Source organism: Gobio gobio (assembly GCF_949357685.1).
Source record: "Gobio gobio genome assembly, chromosome: 17".
Lineage (NCBI taxonomy): Eukaryota > Metazoa > Chordata > Actinopteri > Cypriniformes > Gobionidae > Gobio > Gobio gobio.
In genome coordinates this window covers 31,319,136-31,344,319 of record NC_137110.1, presented here as the reverse complement: position 1 = coordinate 31,344,319, position 25,184 = coordinate 31,319,136, and the positions used below count along the sequence as shown (strand labels likewise).

General features: G+C 40.5%; 1 protein-coding gene across 2 annotated transcripts in view; it reads left to right on the top strand.

The window, feature by feature from the left end:
* LOC307140903 (centrosomal protein of 95 kDa-like) overlaps positions 1-25,184 on the top strand; it is a 194,869-nt gene that overhangs the window by 111,794 nt on the left and 57,891 nt on the right. For both annotated transcript variants that reach the window (XM_079840692.1, XM_079840693.1), the window contains one exon: positions 4,052-4,198. In XM_079840692.1, the coding sequence (XP_079696818.1) occupies positions 4,052-4,198 (147 nt within the window). The remainder of the gene's footprint in view (positions 1-4,051; positions 4,199-25,184) is intronic.

Below are 25,184 nucleotides of genomic sequence, written 5' to 3'. Positions count from 1 at the left end.
TTTATTTTATTTTTTTTACCAATTTCAGTGAAGACATAAAGCAATCAAATTCTACTCTAAACATCTTAAAGATTGGGGATGGATTTACATAATATTTACATATTATGTTTGTTTATGTATACAATTCTGCCAGCAGTAACGTTACGTATAACACAATCTATGAATGACGCAGCTGAGCTGGTGTTAGAGACGCCCTAAAGCGTTTCGATTCATTTCTCCGTGGTTATAAGGAGTACAGACATGTTTAAAACGTCCCCTGAATCCTAATTTTCTCAGCTTTCATTTCGACCCATTCATGAAATGATCCTTTAAACAGAGTGAGCTATATGAACTGTAGTAGACAGAGCCTACACGCCCCTCTGACTGTAACCGCTAACTTTAGGTAGATTAGATTCAACTTTATTGTCATTACACAAGTACAAGTACAAGGCAACGAAATGCAGTTTAGGTCTAACCAGAAGTGCAATAGCAGCAAGTGCAGGATATACAATGGATGCGTAAGTGCAGGACATGGATATGTACTGAATATGTATAAATATGTATAAATAGAGAGACGTTATTACTATAAACAGAACTGAATATGTACAGTGAATAAATATACAGATGGCTATTACTATAAACAGAATTTACAGGTGAATATGTACTATGAATACAATATACAGATGGCTATTACTATAAACAGAATTTTACAGATAGAGGTATACAATAATATGTTAGGCTAATATGAGGAATAGCAGTGGATTAGGGTAGTGCAATAAATTATGGACAGAGCTATCCGGAAAAAAAAGTGTAAAGTGCAGTGGAAAGTGGTTGCATATTACATTTAGAAGTACAGTGCAAAAATGCAAATGTAAACATTGGTACTATAAATACAGTCGGCAGTGCAAATGAGCATAATCCAGTTAAGATATGGCAGTGCAAGATGCATATGTAAACAGTTGTTACTGTGATAAACAGTCGGTAGTGCAAATAACAAAGTGAAGGAAGATGTGAGGTAGGAGAGTTATCAGTTTATGAGGGAAGTGGATCAACGGGGGTTTGAGTTCAATAAAGAGACAGCTCTGGGGAAAAAACTGTTCTTTAGTCTGCTGGTCCTGGTCCGGTGGATCCTGAAACGCCTGCCGGAGGGCAGGAGAGAAAACAGTCTGTGGGCTGGGTGAGAGGAGTCCTTGAGGATGCTGCGAGCTCGATGCAGACAGCGTTTCCTCTGGATGTGCTCGATGGCAGGCAGTGGAGTCCCTGTGATGCGCTGGGCAGTTTTCACCACCCGCTGCAGTGCCTTGCGCTCCGCAACAGAGCAGCTCCCATACCACACTGCCACACAGTTGGTCAGGATGCTTTCTATTGCGCAGCGATAGAAGTTCACCAGGATAGCCGAGGAGAGCTGATTCTTCCTCAGTGTCCTCAGGAAGAAGAGGCGCTGGTGAGCCTTCTTGACCAGGCTGGAGGTGTTGGTCGTCCACGACATGTCCGCCGAGATGTGGGTCCCCAGGAACTTGAAACTGGAGACACACTCAACAGCCATTCCATTGATGTGGATGGTGTCGTGTGTGCCTCTTGACTCTTTCCTGAAGTCCACGATGAGCTCCTTCGTTTTGGTGGTGTTGAGGAGCAGGTTATTATCAGCGCACCATGTGGCCAGGTGCTGGATCTCTTCCCTGTAGGCAGTCTCATACTTTGTAGATACTTTGTATACGGGTTTTCACTCACCTCTTTTGGTGGACTTTTTCCTTGTTTTTGCTCTCCTCTCCGGTTCACATAGGGTTTCCCAGCATTCCTCAAATACTTCCTTGCTCTGTCCTTCCATTCATTCACGTTCGCTCTCCTTTTTTTGCCGAGGTTTTGCCTATTAATGTCCGCAGCGGACATGAAAGCAACCGGTGTCTCCATTTTTCGTTAGTGGACATAAACGTTTTTTCCGCGTGAGACTATTTTAAATTTTAAAATACAGAGTTTTGGTCGCGCGAACACCCCCCAGAGTGATTCTGTATACAAAGTGGCACACATACATTCAAGTCACATGGTTATCTCAATTTTTGTTTTTTTGGACTTATACGGTTGTTCGTCGCATGAACACAATTGTTGTGGCAGATAATATAGATTGTTTTAAGCAAAAACTCACTTCAATTTGATTTGAAATTTTTCTTGAAAATTTTCTTGAATTTTTCTTTCCCCCCCAGAAATTTTTACTTATCTAGTAAATTAATCTTGATTTAAGAATTTTAAATATTTGGACTGGAAACAAGAAAAAATACCAAATAAGAAGAGCATTTTTTGCAGTGTAGTCAAATCTTTTGATCATTTAAAATATAATAGACCTTTGTTGACTGCATTTCATATAAAATAAACTAAAAAAAATATAGATTTCCTTTGCTCTGTTGCTCTCTGTCACATAGGCCTACCTGAAGCTCATTCATTATGCAGCTAATTATGCGGGCTATTATGTTCTCTCAGGTGATCTCCAGCATTATTCATTAGCTATCACTCCTCGTTGCATATTGGCTTTGTGAAGAAAAACTGTCTTACAAATTTTAAATTAATATATTGTTTTATGTGAATGAGTAGGCTCAATGATTCTCACATATAACGTTTCGTAGACTATACAAGACTATCCAATTGCGTACAAAGTCATTTGAATTATGCTTGTTTATCACGCCTCTTGTGGTCTGATTGTTTGAAGGACTATCCAATTGCGTAATTGGAGTCATTTAATTTATGTGCGTTTTTGCTCGCGTGTGCAGTAGAAAATACAGAGCAGACTCCCCAGACCAATGTTCAATCTTAAATTTAGCATGTTCTATGCTAACATTTTTCTTTAGGAGCACTTAATTTCCAACCTTGCTTATGATAATCCAAATGTAGTATTTCCAGTTAATTTGGCTGCAAAGAAACATCAACAGCTTGAGACGATCTGCTGCGCATTGCTGCGTCACACGTGTTTCGCCTTGTAAACAATCTTTAAAGTGTAGTCCGCACATGTTTTTTGCTCTGCTGATCTGAAAAAAAGGTTTGTTCATCTTGAAGCAGTGCTGCACGGACCAATCGGTGTATGACATCAAAGTACCACGAGAGCAATTGGAGAGCAGACAGCTCCATATGCTTTTGAATAGCTCTTGCACCCGCGGTACTCTGTCATACACCGATCGTACACTGCTTCAGGTCAAACAAACCTATTTTCTTTGACTGAAGGCATGAAAAGCAGCCAATCGTGGTACGAAACGTTACTGTTGTGTAGATGCATTTTGGGAGTTGTACTTTTTATTCCCATTGTATTGGATGGTAAATAGAGGTTTTAATCACAGGTTAGAATTCTAATCCCCAATTTGTTAATCTGTGTTTAAAATTAAGTGGTGCAACACAACTAGATTTTAAAATAAACCGCAGATCAACAAATCCTAGATTAGCTTTAAACTGTGCTTCATTTAATCGTTATTGGTGCAACCCACCCATAATCATTCAATCTGTTTCCCCATTTCTCATTGTTTTCCTGTTGTGCAAACCATAAAACTAGAATCACAAATGGCAGTGTCATAGATAGATTGGCCATAAGTCAAAAAAAGGCCTTTCACTAGCTGATTATTCCCAAAATGTTGTCTTTAGCTAAAGAGATTGAAGAACAACAACATGCATGGATATTAAAATCTCCTAAGATTAAAAGTCAATCATAGTTCTGAATAAGATCGCCAGAAAAGTAGCAAATTCATTGTTTGGTTACCATCACCGGCTTTGGCGCAATGTTTAAAACTTGCATTTCAAAACTGAGGTAGGTATCCTTCATTTCAACATAGCATCGATTTTAAAGAAAAATGTTAGATGCCAAGCCTCCACCCCATAGTCGTGGAGTTTACAGAACTGGAGAGGGATGCATGCTTGGATTTCTCTAGTCCAAGCTAGACAGATTTTTGAAGGTGCATTAAATATTTTAGAAGGGTAAAATAAGTCTTTACATTCTGGTTGTTTTTAGCACAATATATGCAAAAAAATTTTTGCTTTGATAAGAGCTTGTCCTGCAAATTGTTTAATAAAAAGAAAATAATTTGTGTTTATTCAGAAGCTCAAACAGATCTTTGAAGAAGGATTGGAACTGCAGAAGGCTCATCTGAGAGAGCAGCGTGCATACAGTAAAGAACTGCTTCAGGAGAACTACTGCAAATACCAAGATGAGATTGAGGCCATGGAGAAATACTACAGAGACCAGGTAAAAAGTGTGTGTGTGTGGGCATGTTTTTGTGAAATATCAGCACACAAATGTGTATAATGACAGGGGTATGACATAGGTATTACAAAAAGAGGGTGAAATATGAGGACGTTACCCATGTCCTCACTTTTCAAAATGCTTATGAATCATACAGAATGAGGTTTTTTTTCACAGAAAGTAAACTGCGCAGTTTCCTGTGATGGGTTGGTTTAGGGGCAGGGACAGTGTAGGGGGATCGAAAATACGGTTTGTATGGTTTAAAAACCATTCCGCCTATGGAATGTCCCCACATTTCACAAAAACCCCTGTGTGTGAGTGCGTGAGTGCGTGAGTGAGTGCGTGAGTGAGTGCGTGAGTGAGTGCGTGAGTGAGTGCGTGAGTGAGTGCGTGAGTGAGTGCGTGAGTGAGTGCGTGAGTGAGTGCGTGAGTGAGTGAGTGCGTGAGTGAGTGCGTTAGTGCGTGCGTGCGTGCGTGTGCATTCAGATTGTCTTTAAAGTCACCATGAAATCAGTAGCAAAAAATAAATTCCAGATTTGCAAAATCAAGCCCTGTCCTATATTTTTCAAGTCACCTTAATTTATATAGTGCTTTTTACAACACAGATTGCTTTAAAGCAGCTTTACAGTGATAATACGAAATTAATTTTGTTTTCGAAGAAAAGCTAAAGTACGTTTTTGATTGATTAATTTCTGTTGTAAAAACTGATTAGTTATTTAAATTGGTGCCACTTAAACAACACCATCCTCAACTAAAACCGAAAACCCCCCAATGCATTCCGGACGCCCATCCGCACGGCAACAGCACTTGGTGGCCTGAGAACGCAAGCTATGAAATAGGTTTTAAATAGTTTTGAAACTATACCATCATCGTCAGGGTCAGGGTCAGGGTCAGGGTCAGGGTCAGGGTCAGGGTCAGGGTCAAGGGAAGGGAAGGGAAGGGAAGGGAAGGGAAGGGAAGGGAAGGGAAGGGAAGGGAAGGGAAGGGAAGGGAAGGGAAGGGAAGGGAAGGGAAGGGAAGGGAAGGGACGAGTTGACTAGTTATGGCAAGTTGATGTACTTCCTTTCTCTCAGACTCCAAAGCATGCTCTGCATTCGAAACCAGATAAGGATGCTCTTGAGTGTCTAGACCAGAAAACAAAGTGTGATGAAATTAATGGGATTAAGAGATATGTAACTCCTTTGCTTCGAGTTAAGAATGCACCTGTTCTTAACCCCCTTGAGTCGGCGGTCGTGTGTCTTGCGTGTATAAGATGTCATAACTGTTTAAACAAGATTTTTTTGGCCTGTTTTGGATAGATTATAACGTGTTTATTGTAAAAGAGCCTAGTGAATATCGTTTTGTATAAATTGTATCTTAATTTGAATCTATGTTTTATCAACCAAATTGCCCGGATTTAATAAATAATAAGCAAATAGCCTATAACAGACAATGACATGGAGTCGGCAGCGTCGCGTGAACAACAACTTAAATGAACTACTAGAAAAGAAAAAAAAACTTTAGTCAGGGGCAGCCCTTACTATTTATTTCAGATAGGTCTATATTTGATCCAGCATGTCACAAAGGGAGTTCTGGGTTGAGCGCGCGGTGCTGAGCGCTATGAGCTTCAGAAATGAACGGAATCTTCAGTAAGCAGGGTTTTTCCTACATTAAAAATGTTTTTGTCCCGCCAAATCTTTATTTGATGAGTTATTGTGATTTATGAATGATGTAGAATAGATGCTGCGCTTGTAACTGAGTGACCGAGAGAACGATCAGAGCTCCTCCCCCGCTCGCACTCTCTCTGTCTTCAAAATAAGCATTCTTAGCTTTCTAATATTTCACATATTACGTTAATCAAAATCAAAAGGTCGGAAGACCGAATCCATGTTGCACGTGGCGCTATCAGACAATGTTTTCCTTTAATTACCGCTGGGTGTGAAATGCGCTCAAAAAACATTGACTGATTCTCTGACCAGCTGACATAAACCATACTTTCAATAAACGGGAAACAAATCCTATCCGGTTATGAAGTGTTTTCTGTGTGTTGACAAATCTTTCGCGATGTTCTAACAGACGGGATTCGCACACAAAGCGTCTGCTAATGTCCGATTCGCCATAATGACTCCTTTGAACCGAATCATTTTAACGAGTGGTTAGAACAACTGATCTGTCCAACACTGAACTAAAGAATCAGTTAATAATTTACTCAGAACACATCTGAAATGAGAACACAAGTGTGCTTACCCAATTTAGCAAGAGTGGGTGTAAGAGTTAGTTTTAATTATCCACAGTCTTTCAGCTTATTTATGTTCATAATGTGTAGTAAAATAAATAGCCTATAAATCACTTAGTTTAGACTGAAGTTATTAGCTAGCTGATAATTTTATGAAATTGTATATGGCAGAAAATTAGGCTATTTGTTCATTTTTTTAATACTACTTTTTAATATTGATATGATTATATACCAAAACAATTATCAGTAAATAGTGTAAAAATGAGGAACAAAAACAAACATCAAGGTATCCCACATGAAAAAATACTATAGTATATTATAGTAAAATTACTATAGTGTTTTTGAACCATAATATAGTAAAGATACTACAGTAAATTGTAGTATATTGTAATATATTATATTATTTACTACACTTTGTTAATTTACTGTAGTATATTTACTATAGTACGGTTCAAAAACACTATAGTATTTACTAGAGTAATTTTACTATAATATACTATAGTATTTTTTCATGTGGGATCAAAATAAGATTATGTTTATGGTCTTAGATCATATACGATTTGTCTTCGTGTTTAACTCGAAACAAGATGTCTAGCACCGGCGATTCTATGCAAACACAAATCATTTGAAATGCTTCAAGTGTGGTAATATCGTCCATAAAAAAATGGAATGTCCTCATAAAACACAAGCTGAAGACGATATCAACAAAACAAATGAAAGTGAACAGGCGGCTGCTAGTGAAGCAGAGAATGCAGGTAAAAGTAAAGAAACAGAGTCGGATAATGAAATTGACAAAGAACAGAGTGAATCGAGTACTCATGAACAAAAAAAAAAAAAATCTGGGGAAAAAAGGGGAAAAAATAATTGTGATGGGGGCAAAAAAGAGAGCAACTGTGAAGAGGCAGGGACAAGTGATGCCAAAAAAACTCATCTAGAACGTTACCTCTGTCTCAGATCTCTGAAAGCACTGATGTGACTGAAGAGATGGTTGATGATGGTTCTTGAACCCTTGCAACTGATCCAGAATGCAGCGGCGAGGTTGGTCTTTAACGAGCCGAAGAGAGCACGTCACGCCTCTCTTCATCAGTCTGCACTGGCTACCAATAGCCGCTCGCATTAAATTCAAGGCACTGGTGCTCGCCTTCAAAACAACCACTGGCTCTGCACCAATATACCTAAACTCGCTTGTTCAGACTTACACACCCTCCAGGAACTTGCGTTCTGCCAGTGAACGACGCCTTGTGGTGCCATACCAGAGAGGCAGGAAATCGCTGTCACGGACCTTTTCCTGGACCGTTCCCACCTGGTGGAATGACCTGCCTATCTCAATTCGTGCGGCCGAGTCTGTAGCCATTTTCAAAAAACGTCTAAAGACACATCTTTTCCAGCAACACCTGACCAATCAAGAATAGCACTTATCATTCTATTCATTGTCTGTCTGTCTAATTTATTTAAAAAATAAATAAATAAATTATGTTCTGTGCTTGATTAACTGAGACTTGTTACACTTGCATATTGCATATTGACTCATTTGTAAGTCGCTTTGGATAAAAGCGTCTGCTAAATGACTAAATGTAAATGTAAATGATGATGATGTCTTTCTGAAATGTCAGATATTCCTTCCAATTATCACGAGGACCAGTTATATACTGTAAAAGAGATTAACGATTTCCTTGATGAAAAGGAATTTTTTTCTGATGTCAAAAAGTTTTTGGCTTCAGTGATCAGGATACAAAAGACTGTTGGTTATGAAGAGTTAAGTAGAAGAAAAAGATTCAGATTGAAAAAAAATTTAATAAACCTGAGAAAAAAAGTTCTTAAATTCATTATAGTTTATTTATGAAGAAAGCACAAGTGGTGAACTATCTGTCTTTTTTGTAATGTCCTCTCTTTTCCTTTTTCTGTCCTCTTTTTCTTTCATGGAGAGCCTTAGAATAGGATCAATTAATATTAACGGGGGAAGAGATGGCAAGAAAAGAGCATGTTTAAATGAATATATACAAGAACATTGATGTAATATTTGTACAAGAGACGCATAGCAATGTGAAGAATGAAGTGGATTGGGAATGGATTGGATGGTACAAATGTTAGTGGAGGAGTTGCTATTTTATTTTCAAAGACGATTAATATAACCAATGTGTCTGTTAATGAAATAGAAAGAGGAAGAATTTTGGCTGTTCAAGCAAATATAAATGTTTTTTGTTTTGTTTTTATTAACATTTATGCATCAAATACTGGAGCAGAGAGGATACAAATATTTAAAAAGTTATATGAGTTTTTAAAACAAAATTGTGAATGTATGTATGGTCTTAGGGGGTGATAGGAACTGTACTGAAGATTTTACTTTGGACAGAAATGGAGAAGAACCTCATCCCTCTTCTGCAAAATGTTTAAGAAGATGTTCTCAATAATTGTAATTTAGTTGATGTATGGAGACAGCAACACCCTACAGTTAAACAGTATACGTGGGTAAAGATTTCTCATGATCATATTAGTACTGCCAGATTAGACCGTTTTTATGTTAATAAGAGTAAAAGTAATAGAATTTTAAAATCTAAAATTTGTCCAAATGGGTTCTCTGATCACCATTTGTGTATAATTTAAATAAATGTAAGGAAGTCACAAAGTCATAGCTATTATTGGCTTTTTAATATAAAATTGTTACAGGATGTGCTTTTTTGTTAAAAGTTTAATGTGTTTTGGATGGAGTGGAAAAAACAAAAAAGTAATTATGATGATATTGTCCTGTGGTGGGATATAGGAAAAGCACAAATTAGAATATTCTGTTAAAATTATATATATAACACAAATGGTAAGATCACAAAAACTGTTTTTGAATTAGAAAAAGAGATAAAACAGATTGAAACTGAGCTAATTGTTGATGTTGTGACAGTTGGAAAGCTGGAAGAAAAAAAAAAGCTTTAGCCTCATTATTCCATGAGAAAGCAAAGGGGGCTTTAATTAGAGCTCGCTTTGCATTTTTGAGAGAAATGGATGCACCAAGCTCCTTCTTTTTTAATTTAGAGAAGAAAGAAAGAGAGAAATAATTTTTGCATTTGAAAGATGAAAATGGGAATGTGATTTCAGATCCAAATGAAATGAGAAAAATTGCTTTGGGTTTTTAAATGGACTTATTTGGAGAAGGACAATGTGATATCGGATGCATTGAGGAGTTACATAAAAACTTATTGAAACTTTCTGATGGACAAAGCAAACAACTTGACTCTGGCCTTCAGTTAAAAGAACTGTCTGAAGCTGTTCAAAAACTTTCACCTGGAAAAACACCTGGTCTAGATGGACTTCCGGCTGAGTTCTATAAACATTTCTGGAACCTACTGAAAGACGATTTTTATGAAGTTTTTAATTATTGTTATCAACCACATGAATTGCCTACTAGTTGTGAAAGAGCTGTTTTATCTCTATTACCCAAAAAGGGTGATCTTGGTATGCTGAAAAATTGGAGACCTGTGGCTGTTTTATTTACAGATTACAAAATATTGGCAAAGTGTCTTTCTAATAGATTGAAACCTTTTTTAGAAAGTATGGTCAATGAATATCAAACATATTGCATCCCTAATAGAACAATAATGGACAATCTGTTTCTTGTAAGAGACATAATTGACATTGCAAATTTGAATGGTGAAAATGTTGGCATTTTTGCAATCGACAAAGAAAAAGTGTTTGATAGAGTTAGCCATTTTTATTTATTTAAAACGCTTGAAGCTTTTGGGGTTGGTCAGAGTTTCATTTCATGGATCAAGATGTTGTACAAGGATGCATCTGTAATGTTGAAAGTGAGGGGTGGGCTTAGTCGGCCTGTTCCAGTGTTGAGAGGAATTAGACAAGGATGCTAGATGCTATCAGGGATGTTGTATTCATTGGCTATTGAACCCCTTCTTTGTAAGTTAAGGAAAACATTACAAGGGATTTCAGTTGAAAGGCCTATTAAGTTTGTTGCATATGCTGATGATGTTACAGTTTTTATTAAGAATTAGAGAGATGTGTCTGGTTTAATAGAAACATTGGAAATGTATGAAAATGCATCAACAGCTAGAGTGAACTGGCAAAAGTGTGAAGGGTTTTATTGTGGACAAAGCAAAAATCCACCAGTGCTCCCAGGTGGTGTTAAGTGGAGTAAAGAAGGGTTCAAATGTTTAGGGGTTTATTTTGGGACCGAAACATTTAGATTAGATTAGATTCAACTTTATTGTCATTACACAAGTACAAGTACAAGGCAACGAAATGCAGTTTAGGTCTAACCAGAAGTGCAATAGCAGCAAGTGCAGGATATACAACGTTTGCATAAGTGCAGGACATGGATATGTACTGAGTATATATAAATATGTCTATAAATAGAGAGATGGTTATTACTATAAACAGAATTTACAGGTGAATATGTACAGTGAATAATATACAGATGGTTAATACTATAAACAGAATTTACAGGTGGATATGTACTATGAATATAATATAATATACAGATGGCTATTACTATAAACAGAATTTTACAGATAGAGGTATACAATGATATGTTAGGCTAAAATTAGGAATATGGCAGTGGATTAAGGTAGTGCAATAAATTATGGACAGAAGCTATCCGAAAAAAAGTGTAAAAGTGCAGTGGAAGTGATTGCATATTACAGTTAGAAGTACGGTGCAAAATACAAATGTAAACAGTAGGTACTGTAAATAACAGTCGGCAGTGCAAATGAGCATAATCCAGTTACGGTGTGGTAGTGCAAAATGAATAAGTAAACAGTTGTTACTGTAATAAAGAGTCGGTAGTGCAAATAACAAAGTGAAGGTGGATGTGAGGTAGGAGAGTTATCAGTATATGAGGGGAGTGGATCAGCGGGGGTTTGAGTTCAATAAAGAGACAGCTCTGGGGAAAAAACTGTTCTTAAGTCTGCTGGTCCTGGTCCGGTGGATCCTGAAACGCCTGCCGGAGGGCAGGAGAGAAAACAGTCTGTGGGCTGGGTGAGAGGAGTCCTTGAGGATGCTGCGAGCTCGATGCAGACAGCGTTTCCTCTGGATGTGCTCGATGGCAGGCAGTGGAGTCCCTGTGATGCGCTGGGCAGTTTTCACCACCCGCTGCAGTGCCTTGCGCTCCGCAACAGAGCAGCTCCCATACCATACTGCCACACAGTTGGTCAGGATGCTTTCTATTGCGCAGCGATAGAAGTTCACCAGGATAGCCGAGGAGAGCTGATTCTTCCTCAGTGTCCTCAGGAAGAAGAGGCGCTGGTGAGCCTTCTTGACCAGGCTGGAGGTGTTGGTCGTCCACGACATGTCCGCTGAGATGTGGATCCCCAGGAACTTGAAACTGGAGACACGTTCAACAGCCATTCCATTGATGTGGATGGTGTCGTGTGTGCCTCTTGACTCCTTCCTGAAGTCCACGATGAGCTCCTTCGTTTTGGTGGTGTTGAGGAGCAGGTTATTTTCGGTGCACCATGTGGCCAGGTGCTGGATCTCCTCCCTGTAGGCAGTCTCATCGTTGTTGCTGATGAGCCCAATCACCGTTGTGTCGTCCGCAAACTTGACGATAGAATTAGATCCATACACAGGCTTGCAGTCGGAGGTGAAGAGGGAGTAGAGAAACGGACTTAGCACACAGCCCTGTGGTACACCAGTGTTGAGTGTGATGGATGTGGAGCAGGTGGATCCTGAACGAACATTCTGGGGTCTGTCAGTTAGGAAGTCCAAAATCCAGTTGCACATTGAGGTATTGATGCCCAGGTCTCCAAGTTTGGCTATTAACTTGGTTGGGATGACAGTGTTGAATGCTGAGCTGAAGTCAACAAACAGCATGCGTGCATAAGTGTTCTTATTGTCCAGGTGAGTGAGCACAGAGTGCAGTGCCATGGAAACGGCATCCTCTGTGCTCCTATTGCTGCGGTAGGCAAACTGGTGTGAGTCCAATGTGGATGGTAGAGAGTCTTTTAGGTGTTCCAGGACCAGCCGCTCAAAGCACTTCATGACGATGGGTGTGAGTGCTACAGGGCGGTAGTCGTTAGGGCACCTCGGGTTAGAGTGTTTTGGCACTGGCACAATGGACGTGCGTTTGAAGCATGAAGGTACAGCTGCTTGGGCAAGAGACAGGTTGAAAATGTCTGTAAAAACCTCAGCGAGCTGCTCCGCACATGCCCTGAGAACACGACCAGGGATGTTGTCTGGTCCAGCAGCCTTGTGCGCGCTGATCCGGCTCAGTGACTTGCAGACATCTGTGGAGGAGAGTGTGATTGGTGGGTCAGCTGAGGGTTTGAGCTTGGTGGCAGTTTCTCTGTTGTCTCTTTCAAAGCGAGCATAAAAGTGATTTAGCTCGTTCAGGAAGTTGACATCAGTGGCTGCGGGGGTGGAGTGGGTGGGTTTGTAGTCACTGATGGCCTGGATGCCCTGCCACATGCGTCGAGGGTCAGAGTTGGAAAAGTGACCCTCTATCTTTAGCTTGTAGCAGTGCTTGGCCTTTTTGATGCCCCTCTTCAGGTTAGCTCTGGATGCGCTGTAGGCTTGTGCATCTCCTGATCTGAAGGCAGTATTGCGTGACTTCAGCAGGAGTCGCACTTCCCTGTTCATCCATGGCTTCTGATTTGGGTATGTGGTGATCTGTTTCTGGGTTGTAACACTGTCAATGGTGGTATTGATATGATCCAATACAGAGGAGGTGTAGGAGTCAATGTCCGTGTGAGCGCCACTGGTGGCTTGAGAAGCAAACACACTCCAGTCTGTGTGTAGAAACCTTTCCTGGAGTGTGGAATCAACCCCCGCAGGCCACACCTTGATGGTCTTTACTGATGGCTTCACACGGTTGATGAGGGGTGAATATTTGGGGATGAGGAACAAAGAGATGTGGTCTGACTGTCCCAGGTGGGGGAGGGGTGTCGCAACGTAAGCACCAGCCATGTTTGTGTAAACATGGTCTAAGGTTTTGTTTCCTCTGGTGTGGCAGGAAACATGCTGGTGAAACTTGGGTAGCACTGACTTTAAGTTTGAATGATTAAAGTCACCTGCAACAATAAAAGCAGCTTCCGGGTGATCAGTCTGTTGTTTACTGATGGCTGCATGAAGTTCTTTCATAGCAAGCTTGGCATCAGCATCCGGGGGAATATAGGCTGCAGTTATAATGGTGGAAGTGAACTCTCGCGGCAGATAAAACGGTCTACATTTAACCATGAGAAACTCGAGGTTAGCTGAACAATGACTCCCAACAATAGCAGAGTTTGTGCACCAGGCTTTGTTAATGTAAATGCACAATCCACCACCTCTGGTCTTACCGGAGCCATCTAATGTTCTATCCGCCCGGAGCGTGTGGCATCCCGCTAGCTCAATAGCGGTGTCCGGTATTCCGCCGTTTAGCCAGGTTTCCGTGAAGATTAGGACGTTACAGTTCAAAAGTTTCTTACTGTGTGTGATGCTGAGTCGAATCTCCTCCATTTTGTTCACTAGCGACCGTACATTGGCAAGGAAAATACTGGGTAAAGAGAGCCGATGTGGGGTAAGCTTTAGCTTTAGCCTTAGCTTAGCTCTCAGACCACCGCGTATTCCCCGCCTTTGTTTACGATCTCGGCGCCGCCTGCGAGCACTTCCGCCCGGCCGGGCAGAGTGCATAGCCTCGGGTGTTCTAGCGATCTCAGGAAGGAGTCGAAGATTGTCCATAAAACTGTCGGAAATTCGCAAACCAATATCCAAAATCTCACCACGGGTGTACGATGTTAAGGCACAACTATTCTGAACGAACAGACCCGAGATGAGCAGGAAAAATACCGCAAAATTGCAGAATCTGGAGAGACCCAGAGCCTCGCGAACTACTCGCGCCGCCATCTTGGATCAAAAATTTAAGAAGAAGAATTGGGAAGGAATGGTGGTGAAGATGTGTAGCCGGTTGTCTAAGTGGTCATGGGTGCTACCACAGCTATCCTATAGGGGAAGAGTTTTGGTGACAAATAATCTAGCAGCTTCGGCACTGTGGCATAAAATGAATGTCTTGGACCCGCCAGACGACATCATTCATGAATTGCAAAAAAGATTAGTGGCTTTTTTTTGGACTTGGCAACATTGGACTAAAGCTGCCATTCTTTTCTTACCAGTGAATGAAGGTGGACAAGGATTAATAGACATTAAAAGCAGAATTAAGACCTTCAGGTTGCAAGCAGCACAGAAGTTGCTTTATTCAAATAGGTGCTGGACTGATACGGCAAAAGCCCTGTTACGCAAAGTCGATGTTTTTAAATATGATCTGCATTTGTTTTTAATTAATCTAACAGAAATAGACTTAAAGACACTTCTGCTTTTTATAAAACAATGCTGAAAACATGGACTTCAAACTTTCAAGTGAAAAGGAACTGGTCTGATTCTGAATTCTGGATAAACGAGGAATCTCTTTTTAATAGTCCCTTACTTCAAGCAAAAGTACTTAATTCAAAAAGCCTTCAGAATAAAATGGCAAGAGCTGGATGCACAAGGATAAAGGACTTAAAACATCATGATGAGTGGAAAAGTCCAGCGGAAATGGGTAATCTGACAGGAATCAAGTCCGTCAGATTTATGAAGCATGAAATGGAGGAGATTTTATCATCTATCCCATCTGCTTATCTTAAGAATTCAAGAGAAGAGAATTTGACCGAAGAGGAGGAAGAGAAAAAGAAGAATTTTCCTGATCTTACGGTTTCAGCTTTGGTGGAAGAGGAACCACAAGAGGAATCAATCCTCACTTTTAAGACTCCGGAGTTACATGGTTTCAAAGAGGCTTAAAAGTAGAGTTTGTATTTGACCTGTGTAAAAGTCGCTCACCAATCAGTTCTGAAAGACTGTAGAGAAACAAAGTGGACAGATGTGCTGGGGCCAAACTCTTCTCCTAGAATCTCTCTCCTCATCTCCTCTCATTGTATAAGTCTCCCATTGAAAAAACGAACTGCAGATCTACAATGGAGAATTATACATTGGGCAGTAGCTACGAACAGACACGTGGCACATATTGATCCCACTGTAGAAAAGAAATGTCCTTTTTGTGATGTAGACAAATCAATTGATCATCTGTTTTTATATTGTTCTAGACTGAGAGGTGTTTTTCAGACATTAGAAAACTGGATTGAAAAACTAGGTGAAGAGTTTAATGACTATGGGTTTATTTATGGACCGAATTATAAAGCTTCTGAAAAGAGAAGAATTAGCATAATTAATTTTTTAATTGCAGAAACCAAAATGGCAATTTGGGTAACAAGGAAAAAATGATAGAAGAAGTTTTTGTCGATCCACTTATTGCGCCAACTACTAAGGTAACTGTATCTAACGTGCCTCCCTTTATTCCGAATGATGAAATTGAGTGAGGGCTTTCACGTTACGGAAAGTTTGCTAGTGCGATTAAAAAACGCTTCTACTCGGCTGTAAAAATGAAGCGTAAAAACACGTAATGTCCTTTAGAAGACAGGTGTTCATGTTTTTGAATGAACCGAATTTAGACGTGTCCTTTAGAGTGTTGTATGAAGGAAAGGCATGTATGATTTATGCAAACGCTGGAAGCATGAAATGCTTTCAATGTGGGGATGTGGGTCATAAGAGACAAGCATGCCCACACAAAGCTGGCACTAGTGGGGTAAACGCCGGGCCGGGTGCTGCGGTCGTCATGGCGAAGGCCTCAGAGGACACGCTGCCTCCAGTTGTGGAGGAACGTGACACCTAAGTTGTTGAACACGCTGAAATCATTACTGATGATGGTCAAAATGAGAATGTGGTTGCTGAAACGGAATTAAGTGAAAATTATGTAATGAACGATGTTGAGAGTGACCAGATATATGGTGAAGTGGCGAGTGCCTATATTGATGCATCAAAGGGTGAAGAAAGTTGTGATACAGAGATAAAAGATGATACGCTGTCTGAGATTTCTTATATGGGGTCACAGATAGTGGGAGAGGTGTATACTTTACAGGATATAAATGACTTCCTAGATACGACATTTGGTAAGACTGTTGATGTGTCAGAATTTTTCCCGGATGCAGAGAAATTAATTGCGACTAGTGTTGTTGCAAAGAACGGTCAAGCTATGAGGCTCTGGATAAGAAAAAGAGGTTTAGATTGAAGAAGATGGTAACAAAATTGCTAAAGGATAAACTTTTTGCTCAAAGACCTCAAAATGATTAAATATCACGTGGTGGCTTTTACACTTTGCTGTTTTTTCCTGTCTTTACTCACTCTATTCTATTCTTAAATGGATGCTTTGAGGGTGGGTTCTCTAAATATTAATGGGGGAAGAGACAGGGGTAAATTAGCAATTGTTTCAGAATTTCTTAAAATTAAAAAGATGAATGTTTCGTTTTTACAAGAAACACATAGTAATAAGGATAATGAAATTTGAATGGGGTATGTGGTGGGAAGGCAAGTTTGTTTTGAGCCATGGGACACACAATAGTGCGGGGGTAGCCATTTTGTTTTCTGCAAACATGAATGTTAATATTTTAAATGTAGAACAGATTGTTGAAGGTAGATTATTGTTAATAGAAATTGAGTATGAGGGAACTATGTTTGTGTTTGTTAATGTCTATGCCCCCAATAGTGGTCCTGAGAGGCAGGATATTTTTACGAAATTAAGAAATGGCATCCAGAAGTATGATGATAGTGTGTATCTTGTACTTGGTGGGGACTGGAATTGCACAACAGATTTTACAGTGGACAGAAATGGGGAAGAGCCTCATAGTCAATCAAGTAATACACTGTTAAAAGTTATACATGAATGTCAATTAATAGATGCATGGAGAACAAGAAATCTCCGTGTGAAACAGTATACATGGTTGAAAGTGTGTGACGAGAATTTGTGGTGCAAGATTGGATAGGTTTTATATGAAAGAAATGTGGAACAATAGAGTAATTGATGTCTGTATTTATCCAAACGGTTTTTCAGACCATCATGGTTACTTTGGTTTTAAATGTAAAGAAGACACTAAGATCTAATTATTATTGGCATTTGAATGTTAAATTGTTGCATGATGTTTTTTCTGTGAAAGTTTTAAAGTGTTTTGGAGTAACTGGAAGCTGAAGAAGCCTTTGTTTGAGAATCTGTGTCAATGGTGGAATGTGGGAAAGGCAATTATAAGATTATTTTGTCAGAACTATGCTTTTAATACACCAACTATGGTCAAAACAACTGTAAAAACTTTACAAAAGGACATTGAGTTGTTGGAAAAAAATCTTGTAACTAATAATGAAGGTGTACATTGTGATGTGTTGAAAGGGAAAAAAAAAACAAGAACTGAATTCTTTTTTACAAGAGCAGGCCAAAGGAGTATTGCTAAGGGCAAGATTTTGCACTATCAAAGATATGGATGCTCCTAGTGCTTTCTTTTTTAATCTTGAAAGAAAATATGTTAATCAAAAACAAATGTGGAGGGGGCGCTTTTGGACACCGAGCATGTAGGACGTGTCGCCCTTTTGCTCTGTGAGTTCGTGATTATTTTTACTTTTAAAACACAGTTTCTTTTCACTAATTTGGCCGGTGCCCAATTGTGACAAGTACTTGGTCAGTATCTGTGTGTTTTGGGGGAATTTCAACTGACTATGGCAGCTGCACGTGGAAACTCGGCTCGCACAGGCCGTGCTAAGGCCTCTCCCTCGACTGAGCCCGCATCTCCGCCGAAGGTGGTCACGGACCCAGAGTGTGCGCCCAATTTGGACAACCTCCGGGCTATGTTAGACCAGTTGAAAGGGGACATTTGTGGCAAAATAGACTCGCTATCTTGCGAGCTTCGAGCGGACATTTCTTCGGTAAGAGAGGAGCTTAGGCACGCAATTGAACCGATGCAACAAAAACTTTGCTCCCATGATCAAGTTATCACGGAGTTGCAGCGCGTGTGCACTGACCACAGTGATCTGCTAACTTCACTGGATTCAACAGTTTCCACGCTGAAAGCTGAGGTTAAACTGCTGACCGATAAATGTAAGGACCTGGAGGGAAGAGTGAGGAGGAACAACATACGGCTGGTAGGTGTGCCAGAGGGGGCCGAAGGTGTGCGTCCAACCGAATTTATTGCCCAGCTGCTGAGGGACTCCCTCGGTCTGGAGGAGTTGCCTCTGCTCGATCGTGCGCATCGCACTCTCCGATCCAAGCCCAGTGATGGTAAACCACCCCGACCCTTTGTGATTCGTGTGCACTTTTTTCACGTGAGGAATGACATTTTACGCCGAGCCAGCGAGGCTCCTCTTCTCCACCAAGGCAAAATACTTTTTCTCTTTCCTGACTACACTTCGTCAGTCGCGAAGAAACATGCTGCATTCACGGACGTTAAGCATCTGTTACATTCGTGCCCAGGAGTGAAGTTTGGATTGAGGTTTCCCGCGACTTTAAAGATCACTCTTCCCGGTGGAGCTACACACACCTTTGAAGACCCAGCCACTGCAATGGACTTTGTCAAGGTGAACTTGAAGTCTGGTGTCTCTTATGGAGCTACAGTTTGAAGGCGGCTGGCAGTTTGTCTGGTAATCCGGGGGTTAATTTAACCTGTTTTCTGTTGTTAAACTGTCCTGCTTTAAGTTTGTGTCACTTGAAACACTTTTCATGTTTTGCTACTGTGTTTGTTTACAAATTTATTCTATGCTTTATTACAAACTCGCATGAGCAGTACTGGTTTGTGCTGTTAACGGAGCGTGTTAGGATGTTTTTGGTAGTTTGTGGGTTTTGCTCGCGTCTTGTTTGGGAAGACGCTTCAGCTCATGGGGTGGTGGGTGGGGGTGTGAAGAGTTCTCCTTTTTTTCTTCTCTCTGTGTTTTGTGTTTTGTTTAGTCAGGTCGCCCATGTTTTAATTTATTTCTGTGACTGTTATACATTCCATGCTGCAGTGTACACTAATACTTGACTAGCATGCAACAGTCTAAGATGCTACGACAATCAGGGACAGGACTCAAATTTGTTAGCTGGAACTGTAATGGTTTAAATCAGCCTATTAAACGTAGCAAAGTACTTCACCATCTTCAACAATTAGGTGCCCATATTGTTTTCCTTCAAGAGACTCATTTAAAATCTTCCAGCCATATTAGATTAAAGGGGAGGTGGGTCAGTCAAGTATTTCATTCTAGTTTTAATGTTAAATCTAGGGGTGTTGCAATTTTGATTCACAAATCGGTTCCTTTTGTGTGCTCTAACGTAATAGCTGATCCCAATGGAAGGTTTGTATTTGTAACGGGACAGCTATATCTGGCTAATGTGTATGGTCCAAACTGGGATGACGACAATTTTTTCCATCAATTGTTCGCCAAATTACCTGATATGTCCACACATCTACTTATTATGGGGGTGACTTTAACTGTTGGCTTAATCCTGTATTAGATCATTCTTCTACTAGACCAGGTGTACCCTCAAAGTCTTCCAAGACCATTTTATCCTTTATGAAGGAGTTCTCGGTCTCTGATCCATGGCGCTTTCTTAATCCGTCTGGTAAAACGTATTCTTTTTTCTCTCATGTACATCACTCCTTTTCTCGTATTGATTATTTTCTCTTGGACAACCGTTTTCTCCACTCTGTCCAATCTTGCTCTTATGATACTATTCTAATATCAGATCATGCTCCGACCACACTGGAGTTAGTCATACAGGAGCGCGAACATACGTGCCTCCCCTGGCGTCTTAATATGCGCTTGCTATCGAATGAGGATTTTGTTAAGTTTGTTTCTAATCAAATTGACTTTTTTCTTATTACCAACAGAACTCCAGGGATCTCAGCCTCCCTTTTGTGGGAGACTTTGAGAGCATACATTAGAGGTGAAATTATCTCATACAGCAGCTATGAGAACAAACAAAGGGGAAAAAAAATTAAAAGAATTAAGGTTACGAATTTCCCAGCTTGATAATATCTACGCTTCCTCCCCATCCCCTAACTTATATAAAGATCGTCTCTCTCTTCAGGCTGAGTTTGATGTTCTTTCTACTAAAGAGGTTGAGGAGCTCTTATTTAAGGCTAAATATTGTTATTATGAATTTGGGGATAAGGCGTCCAAACTTTTGGCTCATCAGCTTCGACAGGCCTCCTCCTCTCAGCAGATTCCACAAATTCATACTCCTTCCGGCGTCACAACCGATCCTAAAAAAATGAATGATCAGTTTAAACGGTTTTACTCCTCTTTATATACTTCTGAGGTTGGGTCTGATCTGTCTGCCCTGGATAGTTTTTTTGACTCTCTGGAGTTGGTTAAGGTAGATGCTGATATTGCTGAGCAGTTAGAGGTCCCAATCACCATAGATGAACTTAAACGTTTCTATGCAGTCTGGAAAATGTTCAGGCCCGGACGGTTTTCCGACCGAGTTTTACAAGACCTTTTTTGACAAATTAGCACCAGTTTTGATATAAATGTTCAATGAATCTCTCACTCTTTCTAAATTACCTCAGACTCTAAATTAGGCCTCCATATCTTTACTCTTAAAAAAAAAAAAAGGACCCTCTGTCCTGCTCAAGTTATCGTCCAATTAGTCTATTATCTGTAGATGTAAAACTTCTGTCCAAATTATTAGCTCTGCGATTGGAATCAGTCGTTGCCCTTGATAATTTCTCCTGATCAGACAAGTTTTGTCCAGAACAGACATGGATTCAATCTCAGACGACTTCTAAATGTTTTTTATAATCCTTCTACATCAAAGGGGCCGGAAGCCGTAATCTCATTAGACGCGGAGAAGGCTTTTGACAGAGTGGAATGGAGCTACCTTTTTTACGCTTTGGAGAAATTTGGTTTTGGCCAGGAGTTCATTTCTTGGATCAAGATGCTATATTCATCCCCTGTGGCTTCAGTCAGATCTAATGACACCCATTCAAATTATTTCCCTTTGCACCGCTCCACTCGTCAGGGCTGTCCTCTGAGTCCTCTCTTATTTGCTATTGCTATTGAACCTCTGGCTATTGCGCTTCGTTCAGAGCCACACATCACTGGAATAACAAGATATGGTCTTGAACAGAAGGTCTCCCTCTATGCCGATGACTTATTACTATATGTGTCCAATCTCTCTATCTCAGTTCCAGCTGCTCTTGACATCCTTAGTTCATTTGGTCAGATTTCAGGTTATAAACTAAATTTGGACAAGAGTGAGCTGTTTCCTGTAAATCAAGGTGCCCAAAACGCTGCTCAGGGTTTCCCATTCAAAATTGTTCCATTTGGCTTTAAATACCTTGGTATCCAGATTAGAGACCAATTTGAAGATTTGTTTGCTTATAATTTTTCCCCTTTGTTAGATCAGATACGGATGGACTTTCAACGATGGTCACTGTTGCCTCTTTCCCTTGTGGCCAGGGTCAATTCTGTTAAGATGAATATCCTCCCCAAATTGTCCTTTCTCTTCCAATGCATACCTATCTTTCTCCCTCAGTCCTTTTTTCATAAACTAGACAAATTAATCACTGAGTTTATATGGAACAAAAAGGTCCCTCGTATGCAAAAGGAGTTATTGCAGAGACCTAATACCCTTGGGGGCTTGGCCCTTCCTAACTTGAGGTTTTATTACTGGGCTTCCATCCTTAGAGTAATTCAGCTTTGGATTTCTCTGGAGGGGGCACCAGTTCCTCCCACATGGTTGAGTATGGAGATGTCTTCTGTTAAACCTGCTTCGTTGACTGCTCTCATCCACGCTCTTCTTAGTTTCTCTCCCTCCCTTTTTTGCAATAACATCTTAGTTAAATCCACTTTTAAAATTTGGAAGCAATTTAGACGTTATTTTGGTCTACAGACCTTCTCTTTCCTAGCACCCTTATCCGCTAACCCTGTTTTTCATCCTTCCTTAATTGACGGTGCTTTTTCTTTGTGGTCTGACTACGGCATCAAGGCATTTAGGGACTTGTATATTGCTGGTACATTTGCATCCTTCCAGCAACTCTCAGATAAATTCCATTTGCCTAGACAGCATTTTTTTAGATACCTTCAAGTTCGTTGTTTCATTCGCAATCTTAGCCCCAATTTTCCAAATCTCCCAGAGGCCTCTCTAATTGACTCCTTTTTAACCCCATTGCCGACTATTAAGGGTGCCATTTCAAGTTTATACAATCTTATTTATTCTTTGCAGCTTACCCCACAGCATAAAATTAAAACCCAATGGGAGGAGGATCTAGGGGAGGGGATCTCGGAGGAGCTGTGGGATGCCATTTTGCGTCGGGTTCACTCCTCATCTATTTGTGCTAGACATGGTCTGACCCAGTGCAAAATTCTACATCGTACCCATCTCACTCGAGTTAGGCTTTCCAAAATCTATAATGATGTCGACCCCATGTGCATTAGATGTCATCAGGCTCCAGCTACCCATGTCCATATGTTTTGGTCTTGCCCTTCGCTATTTAATTTTTGGACACAGATATTTAATTATATTTCTGTTTGTTCAGGGGTTCAATTCGATCCAACAGCATGTACCGCTTTGTTTGTGGTTTTACCTCCTACTTTGCAGCTTCCTAAATATAAAGCTGACTTTGTAGCCTTTGTCTCCTTATTGGCTAGACGTTTGATTTTACTGAGGTGGAAGTCTCCTGCGCCACGTCTTGGATCAGAGACATCCTTCAGTTTGTGAAGCTAGAGAAAGTTAGGTGCTCGATACATGGTTCTCTTGCAAAGTTTAATAAAACTTGGGGTCCATTTTTTGCACATGTTGAGGGATTGAGTTTTACGACTATACCAGACTAGCCACTCTGATTGTCTACTAATTGTCTAAAAGTTTGTTTTTTTTTTGTTTTTTTTTCTTGTGTGAATTTGTAGCATGGATGTTTTTTATTTAATTTTTATTTTATCTCTGTGTAATTCAACATACTGGGATTTTATTTAGCAGTGGGTGACCATTCTGTGTTTTTGTGCTGTTCTGTTTATTTGCTCTTGGGGGTTGTTTTTGTTGTTGTTGTTTTTTGTTTTATTTTTGTACTCATTTTTTTTTTTTTTCTACTATTCAAACTATTGCTATTATTCTTTATCTGATTTCAATTATTAGGGGCCAAGCACCGAAGGTGCGAAGGCACCTATTGAAACCGTTCCGGTTCTTATTATTATTAGGGGCCAAGCACCGAAGGTGCGAAGGCACCCATTGAAACCGTTCCCGTTCCTATTATTAGGGGCCAAGCACCGAAGATGCGAAGGCACCTATTGAAACCGTTCCCGTTCTTATTATTAGGGGCCAAGCACCGAAGGTGCGAAGGCACCTATTGAAACCGTTCCCGTTCCTATTATTATTAGGGGCCAAGCACCAAAGGTGCGAAGGCACCTATTGAAACCGTTCCCGTCTTTTTTTCTTCCGCCATGGGAGTCTATGGCAGCCCATAGAACCGTATGGTAAAAAGTTGTGAAATTTGGCACACTAATAGAGGATGGTCTGGTATGTCACCATGGAAATTTTGGTGTCTCTATCTCAATCCCTCTAGCGCCACCACCTGTCCAAATGTGTACTCATGTTTATGCTAATAACTTTTGAACCGTAAGGGCTAGAAACGAAATTCTTTTTTCCTCTAATTTCTGAGCTCGTGCCAATTCGATTGCACCCTATGACGTCATTTTCCGTCTTGGATATTTCCCCGCCATTTTCAATTAACCGAAAAACCTACTTTTGCGAACTCGTCCTAGACGGTTCATCCGATTTGCACGAAAATTTAACCAGATCATCTTCAGACAATATTGACAAAAAATCATGCAAATCAAGTTGATTCGTCTATTCGTTTTCGATAAACGCGCGAACAAATTTTACATAACGTTTGCAAAAACACACTTAAGGCAATATCTCCGCAACGCTTTATCGTGTTCAAACCAAACTTGGTACATGTCATCATAAGCATGACTTGAGGCTACATGCAGCGTTTCGGCGCTGTGCCACCTACTGGTCTGGAGATACGAAAAATGGCTATTTTAGCTTTTCTTTGCTGAACCGTTTGTCCAAATATCATAAAAGGGGCCTCGTTAGATTCGGGACGTCATGCCGAGTCGAAGGATATCCAATTTTACCATATCGGCCATTTTGGCTGTCGGCCATCTTGAATTATGTGCTAAAATGCTGTATTTTATCAACGCATGAACGGATTGTTGCAAAACTCGGTATGGGTCATCACCACGATACCCCAAAGTAGCCTGACAAGTTTCGAAACAGCGCCGCCTAGTGGAGATTTTTTTAAAAAAAGGCTCAGAACTTTGGGTGTGGTTGACTTATTTTCACGAGACTCATCTCATTAGACTCCTGAATCGTTGCCGAGTCCAACAATACCACACTTGCCAGGTTTCATCGTATGGTTTGTGCACCGTTGTAATTTAGCGCTTAAAACTTTTTTGCCGATATCTTCGAAACCGCTAGTCCGATCGAGACAAAACCAGCGTCAGAAGTTCGGAAACATAGGTCGTTAGGCACAATCGCGAGCCCAAATGTCAAAATATTGATAGTAAGGGGTAGTAAAATCCAATCAAAGTCAGGTGTCAGGCTGAAACCCTATTGTAACTGTTCATTTTCCCATGATGCATCATCCTCCAGCTAAAACTGATCGGGCAGACCAAACCGTAAGTCGTAGAGACTTGAAACTTGCAGGGATGGTAGTACTCACAACGACTACTGACGTCACCGAAGCACGCCCCGATCGGCCTGACGGGGGTGCTACAGCGATCAAAAGTACGAAACGGCGATCAAAAGTACGAAACGGCTCATAACTCATCAAACGTAAGGCGTAGCCTCGAGTGCCTTATATCGCTGGAATCCTTGGCTCAAGGCGGACAAAATGCATGCCTCGGATTTGCTCGTCAGAGTGGGAAAAATTTCGGCTATTTGGGATTTTTTGCGAAACCTACTTTTGCAAACTA